The 19,741-nt window shown below is 48.0% G+C and overlaps 1 protein-coding gene and 1 long non-coding RNA gene across 5 annotated transcripts in view; both read left to right on the top strand.

Annotated features, from left to right (window-relative positions):
• The window catches only part of LOC146520908 (disks large homolog 4-like), a 45,890-nt gene that overhangs the window by 208 nt on the left and 25,941 nt on the right, over positions 1–19,741 (top strand). The window contains exons 2-4 of one of the 3 annotated variants that reach the window (XM_085154331.1): positions 2,309–2,428; positions 5,483–5,553; positions 13,544–13,669. In XM_085154331.1, coding sequence (XP_085010457.1) covers positions 2,309–2,428; positions 5,483–5,553; positions 13,544–13,669 — 317 coding nt within the window. The other 2 variants (XM_085154332.1, XM_085154333.1) reach the window with 2 other exon arrangements.
• LOC146520910 (uncharacterized) lies at positions 6,055–10,104 on the top strand. Of its 2 annotated transcripts, XR_014873214.1 has the most exons (3): positions 6,055–6,803; positions 6,837–8,370; positions 8,401–10,104. It is a non-coding gene; the product is annotated as an uncharacterized LOC146520910 (long non-coding RNA). The 2 variants fall into 2 exon arrangements; XR_014873213.1 differs by having other exon boundaries at positions 6,055–8,370.

The raw sequence follows: 19,741 nt of genomic DNA, 5'->3' as shown, positions 1-19,741 counted from the left end.
TGTGTGTGTGTGTGTGTGTGTGTGTGTTCACTCCTGTGGTTCGTCCTCAGCCTCTTCTTCTTCTACTTCTTCTTGTCTTTCACTTCCTGTTCTCCTCGCTGGTGCATATAAAAATCTACTGTCTGCGCGACCGTTGACCTCTGTTTGTCACCATGGTTACACTCGGGTTCATCTTGTTTCGACTGGTTTTCCTGGTCTGACCTCAGAGTGGGTCATACAGGAAGCCTGAGCATCATGTGACCTGAGCTGCTGGATTCAAAGTGAAACTTTATTTAAGGCTGAGGGACCAGCTGATCAGAGCTCAGGGCCAAAGCAGGTTTCATGGTTGCTGTGGGTGCAGCAGCTGACAGGATGCTCAGGGATGGAGCTCGGAGGACACCACCTGTTGGAGGAGCGTCAGGTGTGTCCTGCTGGGAGGAGGCGGGTCATCGCTCTGGGTTACGGTTTGTAAACCCCTCAGAGGAGCTGAGGAGGCAGGTGGAGGTCTGCTGTCCTCATGACCCGACGGACTCCAACACACATGATTAAATCTCAGTCTGAACAGGTGACTCACAGGTGAGCAGCAGGCCTGCTGTCACATGATCTGCTCATACAGAGCTCTGTGTACAGAGCTCAGTCTGGTTAGCTTATCACAGATGGAGGAGACCTGCTCCTGCACAGTGGGTGGAGCAGCTGCAGCTGGTTTCACCCTCCTCTATCTGAGGTTCTCTCAGGTTTGATGCTGATGGGGTCCACACATGACTGAGTGGGTGAGTGGGAGCTGTTCTCTAAGTGCACAGCTGATGGAGGTGTGTCTCATGAGGACCTCACAGCCATCTCAGACAGTGTGGAGGACACAGGGAGCTCCACCTGACTCTAAACTTTTATTTTGGTAGTCAGATGTAGAGTTCCTCATTTCCTCTGACAGACACTCGGGGATCTGGAGCTTCATCTGTCAGAGCAGGAACAACACCTGCCCATCACAGCCACAGCGCTCTGCACATGTGGACAGATGTTCACACAGAGCAGACACAGCTGATCTGAGCTTCATGGATCAGGCAGGTGTGGCCGTCCCTCCTCCACACCCCCAGGCCCTCAGGTGTGGGGGGGTGATGGAGCGGGAGGAGGGAGACAGATGGGGATGGGGAGGATTGGGGGGTGGGGAAGTACTCCCTGCCTGGACGGCCGCCCCTTCCACAGAGGTCCAGCTGACCCCACCACAGAGGAAAAACTACACCCACCCAAAAATATACTCAACTCCCAGACTACAGTAACAGGTGGGCGCCAGGATGCACCCACCCACAACCTCAGCGACACATCAGGACCCCAGGCCCAGCCAGAACCCCAGCCCGGAGGTGGAGCACCCCAAGAACCCAGGGGCAGGTGACCAAGGGAACACCACCCAAGATCCACAAAAGCCCCCATCCAGGTCAGGACCACAGCCCCCACACCAAACCGCACAAGAAACCCACCCCAAGGGAACCTACATACCCCCCAACACCAACAGCAATGGCCAGCAGGTGAGGACCACAGCCCCCACGAGGTGATGGAGCCGATCGATGCAGCAGTATTGGTTCATGTTCATGGTGAGCTGTGAGAGCTGATCTCAGAGGTTTGTTATTACAGCAAACACATTAATATTGTTCTAAGTTTCTCTTTACTGATGTTTCCTGTAAATGTGATGGTTTATTCAGACAGTTTGATAACAACGAGGAATTCATTCATTTCCACCTGTTTTCAATATGTTTTTATCCTTTTCTGGATTTTCTTCCACACTTCATTTGTACTCAGTTTCCAGATGTCACACAGCTGTTGTTGATGCTGGTAGTGTGAGAGGTCCGACCTGTGACAGCTGTCACAGCAGCAGCATGTGCTCTGCACTGGGACACACAGGTGTGCAGTGTGGGGGCGGGGCTCCTCATGTGTACAGGTGTCCTCGTGCCCCTGGTATCCCGACTGTTGAAGTGATGTTCCACATGTTTCCTGGAGACGTCTTTGAGCTTCTTTAAAAGTATTCCTTCAAAGTGTGACCAGGCTGTGGGGTCTCAGTTACCTTCACTGGAGAACAGGAAGGAAGCCTAACACGACCTCTGTGACCTCTGTGACCTCTGTACAGACACAGTAACACACACAGGTGTGTCTGCTGGAGTCCAGGGTGCCACAGCTCAGCTCACAGACATGATGTATGTGGTCCATGACCATGATGGACATCATGACAGCTCACTGAGTCACCTGCTGCTTACATGACTCAGAACAGGGTTTGTACCACAGTAGAGCCCAGTAGAGTCCAGTAGAGTCCAGTAAAGCGTGTGCTGTGCTGTCTCCTCAGATACTGAGCGCGCTCTGCAGGTGATGGAGGCCTGTCAGGCTGGAGCCGCTGACGGGGTCAAAGGTCGAGCAGAGAAGCTGCTCAACATCTTCCAGAGTGACCTGTTCCAGGCCCTACTGGGTAACAACACACACACAGACACACACACACACACACACACACACACACACACACACACGCACACACACGATAACACACACAGGAACACACACACACACACACACACAGAGGAACACACACACACACACACACACACACACACACACATATACACACGCACACACACGATAACACACACAGGAACACACACACACGATAACACACACACACACACACAGAGGAACACACACACACACACACACACACACATATACACACGCACACACACGATAACACACACACACACACACAGAGGAACACACACACACACACACATATACACACGCACACACACGATAACACACACAGAAACACACACACACACACACACACACAGAGGAACACACACACACACACACACACACACACACAGAGGAACACACACACACGATAACACACACACACACACAGAGGAACACACACACACACACACATATACACACGCACACACACGATAACACACACAGAAACACACACACACACGATAAAACACACACACACATTCTCGTTCAGCTATCTTAGTGAGGACCTTCATTGACATAATGCTTTTCCTAGCCCCTAACCCTCACCATTACAAATGAATGTCTGACCCTGACCCTAAACCTAACCATAACCTAATTGTAACCTTGACACCAAAACCACATTTTGAGCCTCAACAATGCCTTTAAAAGTGCGAGCACCGTTGTGTGTGTCTCCTCACAAGTGACTGTTGGTTCTCACGAGTAGAGTAGGATGCAGATTTTGGTCCTCACAAATATAGCTAGACAGGAACACACTGACACAGGTGTGACTCAGTGTGACCTGATGGTGGCGCTGCTTCAGGATCCGAGCAGGAGGGGGCGGGGCTTCGTCAGCTCTAAGTTATATTCAGTGATCCTGATGATCGGCTGAGCTCATTACACACGCTCAGAGAGGTCACATGATCACGTCAGCTGACTCAGCTGGTTACAGGTGAGGATACGGAAATATCAGAGAGTTTCACCTGTAATCACCTGTTTCTGTGTCGGCGTATCAGGTTTGTGTTACTGTGTACATCTTTAATATACCAGGACTCTTTCCAGTACTTTCTGCATATTTATAAATATATTTTTCTAAAGTTTAGCACTCTCGAGTTATTTTGGGAAGATTTTAATACTCTTGTTTCCTGACAGTTTATAATTTAAGACATATTTAACTTCTTTTAGAATGATTATTACTTTAGATTACTGTAATGAGCTGTTCTCTCATTAAATATGAATATTAGAGGTTTGTTTCCTCACAATAAAATGTTTTTATTCACCTTTTTAGAAAACTTTCAGAGCGTGTTTCAGGCGTTTGGATTTTTCAGAAATAATTATTTTTGTGCAGTTTACTGTAATTTTATTCTTAGAAACATAAACATATAAATAATAACATATAAACATATAAAACATATTAAAAACATATAAACATATAAATAACAAATAATCAACATTACGAGCTTATTCTCCTATAGCGAGTCACAGATGTGTGTGTTCATTATATTTATCATTTATAATAACTGTAGAACATTTAGAAACAGTTTATAATTCACTTTAAATTTGACTCTTTCATTCATATTTTTCAGTTATAATAAAACATTTTAATGATGCTTAATTCATATTTTGGGGATGTTTTCCCGGAAATATGTTCTTTGAATTCATCACTAGTTTTTGGACCAATTATTTATTTATTATAATTGTGAGAGTTTTAATGGTTCTCAGTCATCTGAACGAGATTTTTTCTGATCTTTTCTAAATGTTTTCGTAGAATATTGTGATTTTAGGTTTTTAGTTGTTTTATCATGAAATCCTGTTTTATAATTAATGTGATTTTTAAAAATCACAGTTATGATGCTGTTTTCGTCAGACTGTAAGTCTGTGGTGTTTATAATGTTTCCATCAATAATAATAAAAACATGAAGTCAATCATTCACAGCTGTATCCATTCATGCACTGCTGGTGTTCTCACACACTGCAGTAACAGATTACTCCTTCAGAGTAATAGATTACTCTTACAGAGAACTGCCTGCTCAGCCTGTGTTAATCTGGTCTTAATGAAGTGACATCACAGGCTGAGGCAGTGCAGTGATTGGCTGAGACGGTCGGGGTTTACTGAGTCATCACAGGACTCTGTGCTCTGATTGGCTGCTGCAGGTGAGAGCGCACCTGTTCATGCAGCCGTTGTGATGTGATGAAGGTTCAGAGGAAGACGTTTCTGTGATGGGTTAATGGCAGAGCCGTTTTTAAAGGACTGTTTCACTTTATGCGAGCCTGCAGGGTCTCTGAGCGATCTGATTGGCTCTATGAGGTTGCACTAACTCAGCCTGAACACTAACCAGCAGACCAGACTAATGGAAACAGAGCAGAATGACCCTTTAACTGTGGGACAGGCGGGGGTTCATGATGATGCATTCAGGGTTAATCTGAGTTTAGAGTGTCAGAATACGCTGTGTGGCCGGCACACCGGGGGGCGCTGCCGCACAGGGAGGGCTGATCATGGGCCCATTTTCTTCTTCTGTTTGTTTGTTTATAATATTCTGACCAATCACAGCCAAGAAACGCTGCTGGTTAGTTGTTCCTGTGAGCCAATCGCAGCCTGTTTGTCCATCATGTCTTTTTCTCTCATAGTCTTACTTTAAAATCTGAACCTTTCCATCTTTTTCCTCAAAATTCAGACACCTCTCTGTTGTTTACATGACTTTGGCTCCATAAGTCAAAGATTTAAACTTTGTCATGTTATTAATGCTCCAACAGCACAAGCTTGGTACAGAGGTTCAGTTCAGGTGAAGCTAGCGAACAGCTAGCAGCTACAGTCACTACTATCAACATCCACCTGTCAGTCAAAGAGGCCACGCCCCCAGTGATGCAAACTTTAAATTATCCACAGAAACATCTGTGTATCCAGCTGTAAACATGCTTAACACGAGGACTGACTCACTGCTGCCTCTGCTGGACACCAGAGGAACTGCACGTGACACACTCAGACGTGTGTGTGTGTGTGTTTGTGTGTGCGCAGACATCCAGGAGTTTTACGAGCTGACAGTGTGTGAGAACCAGACGACGGACCAACCACACACACCTGTACAGGTACGAATACACACACACACACACACACACACTTATAATCCACATAGAAACACCCGTTGCTGTTACTTAGCAACAGCTGCAGCAGCATTGCCGGGGCAACAGCTGCATAACACCATGGCAACAGGAGCCCAACCCCCACCACCCCCTCCCCTCACTCTTCCTCTGTGTCTCTCTCTCTCTCTCTCTCTTCATGTCTTCTTTCTGTCGAGTGACTCAAGCACACACACACACACCAGTCTTCCTCATCTTCATCTCTCGCTCTCTCCTGCACTGCTCGCTCGCCCCCTTCTCTCTCTCTCTCTCTCGCTCGCTCAGTGCTGTCAGACGGAGGAAAGAGGAGCTGAGAGAGCGGGCGAGCGAGGGAGGATAGACAGAAGAACGAGGAGAGAGAGAGAGGGAGAGCGAGCATGAGTGTATGAGTGTGTGTGGAAATGTGTGTGTGTGAGTGTGTGTGTGTGTGTGGATATGGACTGCCTCTGCATTGTCACCACCAAGGTAAGAGCAGACCGCCCGCACGCATCCGCACAACACACACACACACACACACACACACGGTTCATGAGGACACACATACATGTCCTCGCGTGTCCTCATGAAGCATCAAAGCCAGTGTTGTGTGTGTGTGTGTGTGTGTGTTCAGATTTCATGTTTTCATTCAACACCACTGTCTCTCGCTCTCTCGCTCTTTCTGCCCCCGTATGTGTGTGTGTGTGTGTGTGTTAGCATAGCCACATTAGCACGTATGTTAGCTGATGCTAGCCGCAGCCAGCTGTGAGCAGGAGGGCCGTGCGCTGGATGCTGAGCACATGTGGAATCGGCGCGTCACATGTCGAGGCTCACATGTGCTTGTTGTCACGGAGACGGTCATGTTTCCCTCCAAACTGAAGCTTGGTTCAGGACGTGGTGGCGGGCTGCAACAGGTCGTGTGTTAAACTGCACTGTCACCCTGACCTGTGGCGCTCGGCGGCGCGCTCGTTACAGGAAACTGAAGGAAAGTAGAGTGTTAGAGACACTGTTGGCGCCACGGGACGATTCAGGGTGATCACCTGTTGTATCACAGGATGAACCTGTGACATCATTAGCGTGGAAACTTGGTCTCAAAGTTGTGCAGTAACCACACGTGTGGGTACGACTGTGAGGACGAGGTCACGTCTGTGGAGGGTCCTAATGTAACAATAATCTTAGAGGCATCATCTGACCTCCCCAGCAGGAGATCATGTGATCGGTCGTACAGCAATGATTCACCAAGGGTGTGCAGGTGTGCAGGCGTGCAGGTGTGACAGGCGTGCAGGTGTGACAGACGTGCAGGTGTGACAGATGTGCAGGTGTGACAGATGTGCAGGTGTGCAGGTGTGACAGACGTGCAGGTGTGACAGACGTGCAGGTGTGACAGACGTGCAGGTGTGACAGGCGTGCAGGTGTGACAGACGTGCAGGTGTGACAGACGTGCAGGTGTGACAGACATGCAGGTGTGACCGATGTGCAGGTGTGACAGACGTGCAGGTGTGACAGACGTGCAGGTGTGACAGACGTGCAGGTGTGACCGATGTGCAGGTGTGACAGGCGTGCAGGTGTGACCGATGTGCAGGTGTGACAGACGTGCAGGTGTGACCGATGTGCAGGTGTGACAGACGTGCAGGTGTGACCGATGTGCAGGTGTGACAGACGTGCAGGTGTGACCGATGTGCAGGTGTGACAGACGTGCAGGTGTGACAGACGTGCAGGTGTGACAGACGTGCAGGTGTGACCGATGTGCAGGTGTGACAGACGTGCAGGTGTGACCGATGTGCAGGTGTGACAGACGTGCAGGTGTGACCGATGTGCAGGTGTGACAGACGTGCAGGTGTGACAGACGTGCAGGTGTGACAGATGTGCAGGTGTACAAGTGTGACAGACGTGCAGGTGTGACAGACGTGCAGGTGTGACAGACGTGCAGGTGTGACAGACGTGCAGGTGTGACCGATGTGCAGGTGTGACAGACGTGCAGGTGTGACCGATGTGCAGGTGTGACAGACGTGCAGGTGTGACAGACGTGCAGGTGTGACCGATGTGCAGGTGTGACCAATGTGCAGGTGTGACAGACGTGCAGGTGTGACAGACGTGCAGGTGTGACAGACGTGCAGGTGTGACCGATGTGCAGGTGTGACAGACGTGCAGGTGTGACCGATGTGCAGGTGTGACAGACGTGCAGGTGTGACAGACGTGCAGGTGTGACCGACGTGCAGGTGTGACCAATGTGCAGGTGTGACAGACGTTCAGGTGTGACAGACGTGCAGGTGTGACCGATGTGCAGGTGTGACCGATGTGCAGGTGTGACAGGCGTGCAGGTGTGACAGACGTGCAGGTGTGACCGATGTGCAGGTGTGACAGACGTGCAGGTGTGACCGATGTGCAGGTGTGACCGATGTGCAGGTGTGACAGGCGTGCAGGTGTGACAGGCGTGCAGGTGTGACAGACGTGCAGGTGTGACAGGCGTGCAGGTGTGACAGGTGGAGCACGAGCAGTCAGGAGCTCAAACAGCAACAGTTAGAGGAGAAACAGCAGGAATGCAACAAAGCTGTGGAGTGTTTTTAAATTTTCTGGCCTATCTCTGATCCTAAACTGCTCGATGGTGGAGAGGATGCTGTCAGGTGGAGGAAGGAAGACCGTTAGTGGACAAATATCATAAATATGAAGAGGTGTAAATGAGCTGGTGGAAACACAGAGAACACTTGTCTCAGTCTGTGTGGATCAGAGCTGTGATTGGAGGTTCATGTCTGAGACGGGCTGTCGTTACAGTGCATGTCAGTCATGTCATTACTCTGCAGTGTACCACATGTAATTATCATTTACTGCAGTGTACCACAGTGTAATTATCATTTACTTTGTTCATCACAGACGTGTGAAATGATGTCAGTGACAGTCACAGTGCTCAGTGAGTTTATGACTAACAGCTCTTCACACACTGTGATATTTTCATGCATTACAAATACTGTCCACACTCCCCTGTGGAGAAACTCACCTGTTCTCAACAGTTCACACTGATACTGTATAATGCCTCAGGATGAATTTCCAGCATTCATTTTTTGGAGCAAGTTCGATTTTTTGTTTTTTTTTGCATGCAGATAAAAAGCTCTGACCAATCAGATGGCTTTGTGCGCTGGTACTGAATCCACACTGACGTGGAAACATTCAGCTGTTTCCTGTCTGAGCTCCGACACAGTGTGAATAATGAGTTAGGTTATGGTTGTTATCAGGGACAGGGGGCTGTACTGTAACTTCATTATGAACAAGCTCAAAACTGTTCTATGCATCACATAAACACAAATAGAGCACAGATCAGTGCTGTGATCACTGAATAAAACGTTCCTGTACCTCTGTCTAACAAGGCAGTGACATGACATCACTAATATTTCATAGAGCGATAGCTTTATGATCGCTTAAAGATCTTGATTTGACTATCACGTTGGCTCCTGGGATGTGTTACAGAGACTTTATCCCAGCAACAGGATGTAACAGGAAACACTGGGACGGTGGTGTCATCCTTACAGACACATCCAGGCTGGTGCTGGTCACTGGGTTCAAGCCTAAAACACTCTGTGAGTGACAGAAAGCTTCGATGTTTGACTGCAGCTTGGAGAGGAAACCTCACACGTGTTTCTGACTGGGCCTGAACACACTCAGGACCAGCAACGTGGACTGGTTTATGATCCTCGGTAACGCAGATGTGTGAGGGAGTCAGCCCAAACATGCAGCACAAACTGTTTCATCAACGTGAGAAGTCAGTGTGAGTAACGTTCGTGTTCTTGGAGCAACAGATGGAGCAAAATGTGCTTAAGGATGGAGGCCTGTAGGAGGCCATGAAGAGGGATGTAGCTGCACTGCTCTGGGCTGATGTTTGCTGTCTCACTCTGTTCTTTGTGTTAGTAACTCCTGACAGTCGTTGTTGGTTTATAATGTCGGCATCCTATTAAAGAGTATTAATCATTTTAAAGGCACATTTATGCTCCTGTGTTCTCTGATACTTCCTGTTTCCTCTCCTCCATCACTGCTGGAATATTCGTCTATTTTCTGCTCACAGAGATGGATGGATCAGAAATAGCTTCGTCTATCTTTAGCTGCATCAGTGCTGCTAATGGACCCACACACACACACTGAGGGCTTGTGTATTCAAACAGAGTCTTTTGCTGTGCTCACTCCTCATTGGGCAGCAGTTTGTTTGAATGGACCAATCCAGTCCAGTGACATCATGTGAGAACTGGCTCAGACCGGACTGATTCCTGCAGCACGTTAAAGAGTTAAATGCTTTGCTGATTCTTCTACACGTGTATGTTTGCATGAGCTGAACTGGTTCCAGTCTTTAAGACGATAAAGACTCTTTTTCATTAGCACCAACTCTGGAAGTTCGCCATGGTTTTCAGGGTTTTCCATTAGTGGTAGCTCCTGGTACCAGGTACGTTTTTAGTGCCCGCTATGCCGGGGTTCCAAAGTGACCTGAGGTGATCTGGAAATGTGACGTCAACAGACTGCATACCACTGCGGCATCGCTCGATGAGTGTCTCTGTCACAAAATCTAAACCGCCATTTTTGAAACCCAGATATGAAAGACAAACAAAGACAACCCACACAGTTTATTTGGTACTCGATTGTAATGGAAAAGAATTGACTATCAGAGTATGTCATGGCTCTAGAGTGCAACCCATTTGGTCGCTAATGAGACCTAATTTCTCAAAGGTGCGACTAAAAAAAATCGACCAGCCGTTTGACCAAAAAACCCCCAAAAAGAGTCTCTGCAACTCTGAAAGTCTCTGTGGTCAACAATAGATACAATTTCGTCGATATCGTGATCTAAACCAATCAGAGATAGTCAGGGGCGGGACCTCTCAGGTTCCCATGCACAAGTAAGATGTTCAGTTTGAAGCCTCCGAGGCATTTTTAACTTTTGTTTTTATTTAATATATCTTGAGGTGTTTTAAGTTTAAATTTCAGCTCAGTGAAGCAGTTTAAGCACAAGAACTTCATCAGTACCGTATTTTCTGGACTATAAGGCGCGCCTAAAATCCTTTAATTTTCTCAAAAGTGCGCCTTATGTATGAACTCTGGTTGTGTTTACTGAGCTCGAACTGATTTCATGTGGTACATGGCGCCCAGCAATCTGTCACAAATGTTTCAGTACGACTTTGGTAACCTCCGAAGCTGCACGGCTGCATAGATTGTTGGAGCATTACGGCTACCGTAGTCTGGAGCCTCGCGGAGTGATACGTACTGTGCTTCAACATAATATTACCGTATTGTGTGTGTATAAGGAGCCCAAAATGGCTCCTGATAAGAGACATGCTTATGAAGCGGATTTCAAGTAAAGTCTGACTTATCTATTTGTTTCACTTAATGCGCCTTAAAATCCAAAAACTCCGGTAACTTATCTTTTTTGTAAAAATGTGCTCCAAATAAAGATCTTTGTGTTGACGAGACTGATAGGTAATCATTTACAAATCAATATTGTCTGTATGGACGGTCATTAAAAAGTGAACGTGTAAAGTGTTAGGCACTGCGGTTGAAACATTTGGGTGCGCCTAACTTTGGGGCTGGCGCACCAGTGCAACCATGGCAACAAGTTAGTCTAGAGCCCCGGATTAGGTACTACTGGAACATGCTGCTGACACATGACCTCATGATGTCATGGTGACGTGGACACTGTGGAAATACAGGCTTTCAGGATGATGGAGGTATTAGACTGAAGATGAACCTTTATTGTGGCGAGCTGAAAACTATGCCCGTAACACAGGGAAACAGTTTAACAAACACATTATCCTCAGGCTCGAGCGGCTGTTTTTGTGACCATCTCAGTGGTTCAATGAGGTTCTCTTCTGCCTCTGAAGGACTGACGATGGCTCAGGTCCGTCTGTTTTTAGAAACAGTGATTTCAAAGGTTTCGTCCTGTCAGGCAGTTTTTACTGGAGACACACAGCTGCAGAGCTCTGAGCAGCATCAAAATAAAGTGCTTTTCACTGGTTTTACTGGAGCTGTAGCTCACCACTGGTTCTTCTGTTACAGCCCTGATGTAGGTGCAGCTGTTGGCTCTACTCTATAACACGACTAAGGGCGTAAGTCCTCTGTTATTAAACAGTTTCAGTCTGTTTGATTAGAAATGAATCATATTTACCTACACATACTTAAATGTCTGCTTTCTACAGGAAATGTAGGGACTGTAAAACAAATGTTTACAGGAAACAGATCATATTTCCCCGTCTTATATCACGAGTACGCTGTAGTTTATAACAGAGTGGATTAATCCAGCCTCTTCATAGGGTTTCATATCTGTATCTTATACTCACTATGTTCATGCACATGAAAGATGTTCTTTTCATTCCCTCCCTTTACAGATTTACAGCACAGCAACGGTGAAGAGAAAATAAAAAGTTTCCACCGTCACCATGAGGTCACATGTGTCTGAAAATCATGACAGTAGTTTTGTTCCTTCACTTATAACACCAGGTGTGTCTGTACCATCAGGATCTGCTGCTTTTATTCGTACCTGTCTGGTGATTTTCAGGTGTGAATGTGGTCACATGACGTTTCCTGTTCAGTTGTCAGTAGACGGAGGATTCCAGCTGGCTTTGAGTCTTTATCTGTGTGTGTTGTGGCGCCTCCTGCAGGCCCGTGGGTCACCTGTCAGTCACAGGTGTGTAAACACAGCAGCTCGTCAGCGCTTTAACCAGACGTTAAATCATCGTGTCAGCTCGCCTGAGGTCAGGGGTCACCACTTCCTGCCTTTAATTAGAGTCCTTTGAGCTTCACACAGTGATGATCAGATGTTAAACCCACAGACACACAGACAGGTGAGCATGGCGCCGCCGAGGCTGATGGGTAAGAGCAGGTTACAAATGCTGCGCCGCCGCTCCGTGTGTCTGTCTCCATCTTTATGAATCGAACATGGCTCCTCCCCCTCCGTTTGGTGATGTCAGCTGCCAGGCAACGGAGGCTCTCAAGGGTCTTCTTGTTACTATGGCAACCGCATCATCTCTGCCTCTCATTCTCTACTTTCCCAACAGCTACCTCGTTTCCTCGCTCTCCGCCGAATGCTTCCCTTCGCTCCTTAAACTCCTCCCTTCCTTCCCTTCCTTCCTTTCCTTCTTCTCTGACTTTCCATGCCAGACTGTGATCTGTGATCTGGAGGAGGTTAGACATGAGTCTGTGTGTGTGTGTGTGTGTGTGTGTGTGTGTGTCTCTGACTGTGTGTGTGTGTCTCTGACTGTGTGTGTGTGTGTGTGTGTGTGTGTGTGTGTGTGTGTCTGACTGTGTGTGTGTGTGTCTCTGACTGTGTGTGTGTGTGTGTGTGTGTGTGTCTCTGTGTGTGTGTGCGTGTGTGTCTCTGTGTGTGTGTGTGTGTGTGTGTGTGTGTGCCTCTGACTGTGTGTGTGTGTGTATTGTGTTGTGTTGTGTGTGTGTGTGTGTGTGTGTGTGTGTGTGTGTGTGTGGACAGTGTTTCTGTTCTCTTGTGAATATTTAATGTTATTGCTATTTTGTGGATTATAGATGTTTGATGTGAGGATGAGTCATCGATGGTGACATCATGGTAATAAAGAGTTAATAAACACAAACATATTGATCTATGACAGACGACCTGTGTGATCGATGCATTGGTAAACCTGTTTAACAGGATTATGAGGACGGTGAGCTCCTCGGGGGGTCTGGATGATCCACAGAAGCCCACAGAGCTCCGTGTGGAGGCTGATGGAGCCCTGTGGGCTCTCAGGGGTTGTTGAGGAGGTTCCAGAGGGCCTCCAAGTGTTTGCGAGGCGGTCAGATAGAAACAGGGTTAGAGGAGGTGTCAGGAGTTCTCCTGGAGTTTGGAGTTCCTCCCTGTTCCTCGGATGGACTGCAGGGAGTCCTGGTGATGTGTCGGAGCTCCTGAGGAGGTCCAGGAACAGGGACAGTGGAGGTGTCTCAGCAGTGGGCACAGGGTCCTCATGCTAACAGCTAATGCTAACCCCGATCTGTTTCACTGCAGAAGTACCGTTACCAAGACGATGAGACTCCACCTGTTGATCCCAGCCCCGGTCACATGACCCAAGGACGCAGCGTTGAGCTGAGCCACGCACACCTGGACGGATACACACACCCCGCTGCAATCACAGTACGTGCACACACACACACACACACACACACACACACTCACTCATATACACACAGAGTTTAGTGTGTTTTAACCATCTAGTATCAGTTGTGTCAGTTTTTTCATTGGTCAGGTTTTTTCTGACAAGCTAAAATAAAGATAAAGATACAAATATGACACAAATGATAACTCATGTAAATGAATATTTAATTCTTTTTTTCTGGTTTTGTGTGAGTGTGGATGCAGTTCTTCATCTGACCAACAGGGGGCAGCATCGGCCCGCCTGCAGCTGTGAGTGTGCAGGCGTGTGGTGTGTGGCGCTGTGATGTAGCTCGGTACAAGTGTAATAATAGAACACCATCAGCAGCAGAGTGACGGGGTCACAGGGTGTGGAGCTGACTCATCCTGATGTCACACGGTCAGAATCCCTGGAAAGGTCCCTGAGGAGGCTGGAGGGGGTCAGGGTGACTGTGCTCAGAGGTCCAGGTTTTAGGTCCTGGAGGAGCCTGTTAGGGGCAGGTGAGGGTCTCTGTGGGGCTCTGAGGTGTTTCACGTGTCCTCAGGTCTCTGGACATGTTCCAGTGATGTCTGGGGTTTGATCTGAAGGTTTTAGGGTCCTGGGATCACTGATGAGAGATTCCAGGTGTTTAGGAGGACCGTTGTGTGTCGGAGGACGTGCTGGATGATGCTTAACAGGGTTTAAGCAGTTTTATCAGGTTTTGAGGGTCTGAACTTAAAGGTCCTTGGAAGCTCAAAAAAAGAGTGCAGGGGCTCACCACAGGGAGGCTCCAAAAGGTTGGAGGGCTCTGTGGAGCTGTGTGGAGCTCTGTGGAGGTGTGAGGAGGTCTGTGGAGCTCTGTGGAGCTCTGTGGAGGTGTGTGGAGGCGTGAGGAGGTGTGTGGAGCTCTGTGGAGCTCTGTGGAGCTCTGTGGAGGTGTGAGGAGGTCTGTGGAGGTGTGAGGAGATGTGAGGTCGTCTGTGGAGCTCTGTGGAGGTGTGAGGAGGTCTGTGGAGCTCTGTGGAGGTGTGAGGAGGTCTGTGGAGCTCTGTGGAGCTCTGTGGAGGCGTGAGGAGGTCTGTGGGAGGTCCTGTCACATCCTCAGGTCTCTGATCAGAGCTTCGCTGTTGAAACACTTCCAAAGAAGGTCAGATCTGTGGGGTCGCTGTGATGTCACAGGCAGCAGGTGAGGTCAGCCCCATCATTAATATTCACAGAGAGAGTGAGGTGGTGGGGGTCAGGCCCACAGCCACAGGGACCTCTCCTTGCTTAATTACTGACACACACACACACAGTGTGGGCCGCTCGTGCCCACTCTTAATCTGATGCTCTACCTCTCTCTCTCTGTCGCTCGTCACCATGGCAACGGCAAGAATGGCAGAAAAGGGAGAGATGAGAAGAAGGGGATGTGGGGGTGGTGTTGCCATGGCAACAGCATTAGCCTGAGTATGTGTGTGTGTTTGCTGAATTAACCCCCCCAAATTTCTCTATGCCCCCCTCCTCCTCTTCATCTTCATCTTTTATCTCTCTCTCTCTCTCGGCGATGGTGACATCACAGAGGGGAGGGGATTCCTTCAGAGAGCGAGGGGTGGTGGTAGAGAGACACAGACGCACAGAGAGAGAGAGAGAGGTGTGCAGTGAAGCATGAGGAGGGTCGAGCGAGGAGAGAGAGAGAGCGGAGGAGTGATGAACAGCCTCTCTCTCTTCAGTTTTGCTCGCTCGTCCCTCCGTCTCATTTCTCTCCATCAGGAGCAGGATGCTCGCTCGCTCTGTGTGAGCTGTCCGTCATGTCTCTGCGCTCCGTGAACGGGATCCGACGCCTCGCGGTGTTAGCGGGTTTGTGCTGAGCGCAACCTTCCTCCCCTCTCCTTCTTCTTGGTTAATTATTCATCCGTCTCTACGCCGCCGCTCTTTATGTAACCGCTTGCTGAGGAGAGAGACAGGAAGTGATGTTCGTGTCCGTGTGGTACGCCAAGAAGATGGGACGACGATTCATCAACAACGTACGGAAAGCCAAGAGGCACAGGCAGAGGATGATGGTAGGACACCTTCATTTTATAGCCCTCGTTAGCACGCCATTGGCTCCACAGGCCAGGGGGCGGGGCCTCCGGCCAGGCCAATCGTGTGGTAACCGAGGTGAAGTTTGAGTGAGTGTAATGGCCGTCTGTGTGAGGTGGAGGGTGAAATGTGTAGCTGTGGGCAGGTTTCAGGTTCATGGATCCATCCAGATATCAGACGCAGTGACATCACCACAGCTGGATCCTGTTTAAATGACATGTGTAAATACCGATGAATATCACGGCGACGGTTCACGCCGCTCCAGCTGTCACCATCATCACCACCATCAAGCCCCAGAGGCCTGAAGTCCTCACCTCTGCTGAGTGGCACTGTGAACGCAACACGATGCGTTTGAGGGACCGAGTGCATCTGACTCCAGCTGTGGGAACCGCTGCATGCTGCAGTGTGTGTGTGAACTCCATTTCCCATCGTCATCAGATCTGTAGTTAAACGGGGTGTGAAATGTGTGTGTGTGTGAAGCTTAATCAAGAGGACGTCCCGGTGGTGTTTGCCTGCTGTCCTGGTTTCATCACTATAATGTTTAACTACAGCTCATTGAAGTGTGATCACATGACCACAGGCTCTATCACAACCTGCTGGTCTGTGTGTGAAACTCAGGCCTCTAACTCGGTGGATGTTTCTCCTGCTGCTGTTCCCATAGTGACTGCAGATTCTACAAAATTCAATTTATCAATATTTGTATTTTAACCTTTGAGAAACAAAGATCAAGAAACTGAAAAAAATCCATCAACGCAGAGAGGTCTGTTAACACATAGTGAGTGAGAAAGGTGACTGGAAAGGAAAAACTCAATGCATCATGGGAATCCCCGGCAGCCTACATCTATTGCAGCATAACTAAGGGAGGATTCAGGGTCACCTGGTCCAGCCCTAACTATATGCTTTAGCAAAAAGGAAAGTTTGAAGCCTAATCTTGAAAGTAGAGATAGTGTCTGTCTCCTGAATCCAAACTGGAAGCTGGTTCCACAGAAGAGGGGCCTGAAAACTGAAGGCTCTGCCTCCCATTCTACTTTTAAATACTCTAGGAACAACAAGTAGGCCTGCAGAGCAGTGCTCTAATAGGGTGATATGGTACTACAAGGTCATTAAGATAAGATCCTGATTATTTAAGACCTTGTATGTGAGGAGCAGGATTTTGAATTCTGGATTTAACAGGAAGCCAATGAAGGGAAGCCAAAACAGGAGAAACCTGCTCTCTCTGATTGTGCATGCAATGTATAATAAGAAGCAGAAAGTTAGCGGCCATCCAGGTCTTTATGTCTTTAAGACATTCCTGCAGTTTAACTCATTGGTGTGTGTTATCTGGCTTCATGGACAGATAGAGCTGGGTGTCATCTGCATAGCAGTTTAAATGTATGCTATGTCTTCTAATGATGCTGCCTAAGGGAAGCATGTATAATGTAAACAGAATTGGTCCTAGCACTGAACCCTGTGGAACTCCATAATTAACCTCAGTGTGTGAAGAGGACTCTCCATTTACATCAGGGGTCCCCAATCTCAGTCCACGAGCGCTCACCCTGGGTCAACACACCTGAATCACATCATTAGTTCATTACCAGGTCTCTGGAGAACTTCAAGACATGTTGAGAAGGTAATTTATCCATTTAAATCAGCTGTGATGGATCAAGGACACATCTAAAACTTGCAGGGACATCTATCCTCGTGGATTGGGATTGGGGACCCCTGATTTACATGTACAAACTGGAGTCTATTAGATAGATATGATACAAACCACTGCAGCACAGTACCTGTAATACCTACAGCATGTTCTAATCGCTCTAATAGGATATTATGGTCAACAGTATCGAATGCTGCACTAAGGTCTAGCAGGACAAGCACAGAGATGAGTCCACTGTCAGAGGCCATAAGAAGATCATTTGTAACCTTCACTAAAGCTGTTTCTGTGCTGTGATGAACTCTGAAACCTGACTGAAACTCTTCAAATAAACCATTCCTCTGCAGATGATCTGTTAGCTGTTTGACAACTACTCTTTCAAGGATGTTTGATATAAAGGAAGGTTGGAGATTGGCCTATAATTAGCTAAGACTGCTGGGTCTAGAGATGGCTTTTTGAGTAAAGGTTTAACTACAGCCACCTTGAAGGTCTGTGGTACATAGCCGATTATTAGAGATAGGTTGATCATATATAAGATCGAAGAATTAATCAATGGCAGGACTTCTTTGAGCAGTTTTGTAGGAATGGGGTCTAAAAGACATGTTGATGGTTTGGAGGAAGCACCCAAATGGCAAGCAGGTCTGGCCTGCCGGCACTGCTGGCATGATAAGATGTATGTCATCCAGATATGAGTCAGTCCTGGCATAGATGGTACTGTTTATGTGATGGCATGCCATATCTGGTTTGATTGTGGTTTGGTTGTAGCCCAGGCTCATAGAAAACAGGTCTTCCCTGGATCCGGCATCAAGCTGGCACTTCTGACTGACCGGTGTTATGGCAGAGTGTATGTCAACCACATGTGGGCCAGGTCTGGCAATGATGGCACTATTTATGCTCCTCTTTGTTCCTATTTTAGTTAGAAAACCCAAATGCCATGTACAGTACTATACTGCTATGGTAGCCAACGTATGGTAGGCTAGAAAAGTGCTATATAAGAATCAGTCCATTCACTGTCTGAGCAGAGGTTTGTGATGTTACTCTTGCACTGTTTTGCATGTTCCCGCACATGTTGTTATGTCATGGCTTGATTAAGGTACACATTAGGCTGACATCTGGGGCCAGAGCTGAAGCTGTTCTGGGCCAGCACAGGGCCACCAGTGTGTCTGCAGCTGGCCCATGTGTGGGCCACCTCTGGCAAACCAGATCTGGGCCACCAAAGGGCCGTCATTCTTTGCGGTATGTGGGCCATGTGTAAGCACATTGTGTGGGGCAGATCCGGACCATACCAATTTTGCTATGTGGGTAATTATTGAAGTTAACTCAGAAAGATCAATTGGAGAAAAAGAGTCTAACTTAACATCAATGGTACTAAAAGTAGCTGTAGATAATGTTACATCTGTGGGATGATTTTGAGTAAACTGCATTAAGAAGTTCATGAAGTCATTACTGGTTACCTGGACTGGATCAGCTGGGTCTCCAAACCTGCAGCAGGTTTAATGTCTCTGATGGATCCTGACCTTCAGCGTTCCTCAGCTCAGCTTCATTCATTCAGGAAATGAAGCAGGAGGATGTGATGGTGATGAAGATGAAGGGCTCCTCATCTTCAGCGTGTATACCAGATAAGTAACAGCTCAGCTTGTGAGGACTCTGCACAGCTGCTCACTCACAGAGCTGTGATGGATGTGAGAACCTCAGATGGTCCTAAACTCTGAGAGCAGCACAGTCACTGTGAGGCCGAGAGACATAGACTCACAGTAAGAGAGAGAGAGAGAGAGCGCTGTCAGGGGTAGAGATTTAGCTGATTCACACAGATTAAACCTCTCTGTCAGTCTACCTCTCTCACCCTCTCTCTGGTCATTGTTTTTGGTGTGTTTTCTGGTGTGTGGTGTTGGGTGGTGTTGTGTTGTGTGGTGTTGAGGGTTTGTTGGAGTTTTTGGAGGGCCTGCTCTCAGCTCTGAAGTTCAGCCTGGTGGTGGTTCTGGTGGTGGTGCAGGACTCTGGTGTGAGCTGCCTCAGGCTGTCAGCTTCTGGGTGGAGTTTGTGGGTGGGGTGGTCGGGTATGGCAGTTTTTAACAACTCTCTCAGTCCAGTTTCCTGTCTGGTTAATCTGCTGAGAGTCTCAATGATCCACCACCCATCACAGGGGTGGAGGTAGTCTCCATCACACTGATCCCTCACAGGGAAACATCGTCTGCTTTAAGTCAGGTTTGAAGGAGGAGACGTGAACATGAAGATCAGTAACTCTGATCATAGCATTGATGTGACACCTGAGGATCTGAGGTGTTTCAGCTGGGAGATGGGGGAGGAGCATCTCATTGGCTCCAGACAGAGTGGGGACATCCAGCCCCGGTGCCGTGCTGCCGGTTGGCTGAAATGATGAGGCGAGGAAAACTGAGTCAGTGTT

Source organism: Neolamprologus multifasciatus, chromosome 3 (assembly GCF_963576455.1).
Source record: "Neolamprologus multifasciatus chromosome 3, fNeoMul1.2, whole genome shotgun sequence".
Classification (NCBI taxonomy): Eukaryota; Metazoa; Chordata; class Actinopteri; order Cichliformes; family Cichlidae; genus Neolamprologus; species Neolamprologus multifasciatus.
This window is presented reverse-complemented; position numbering and strand designations above follow the sequence as displayed.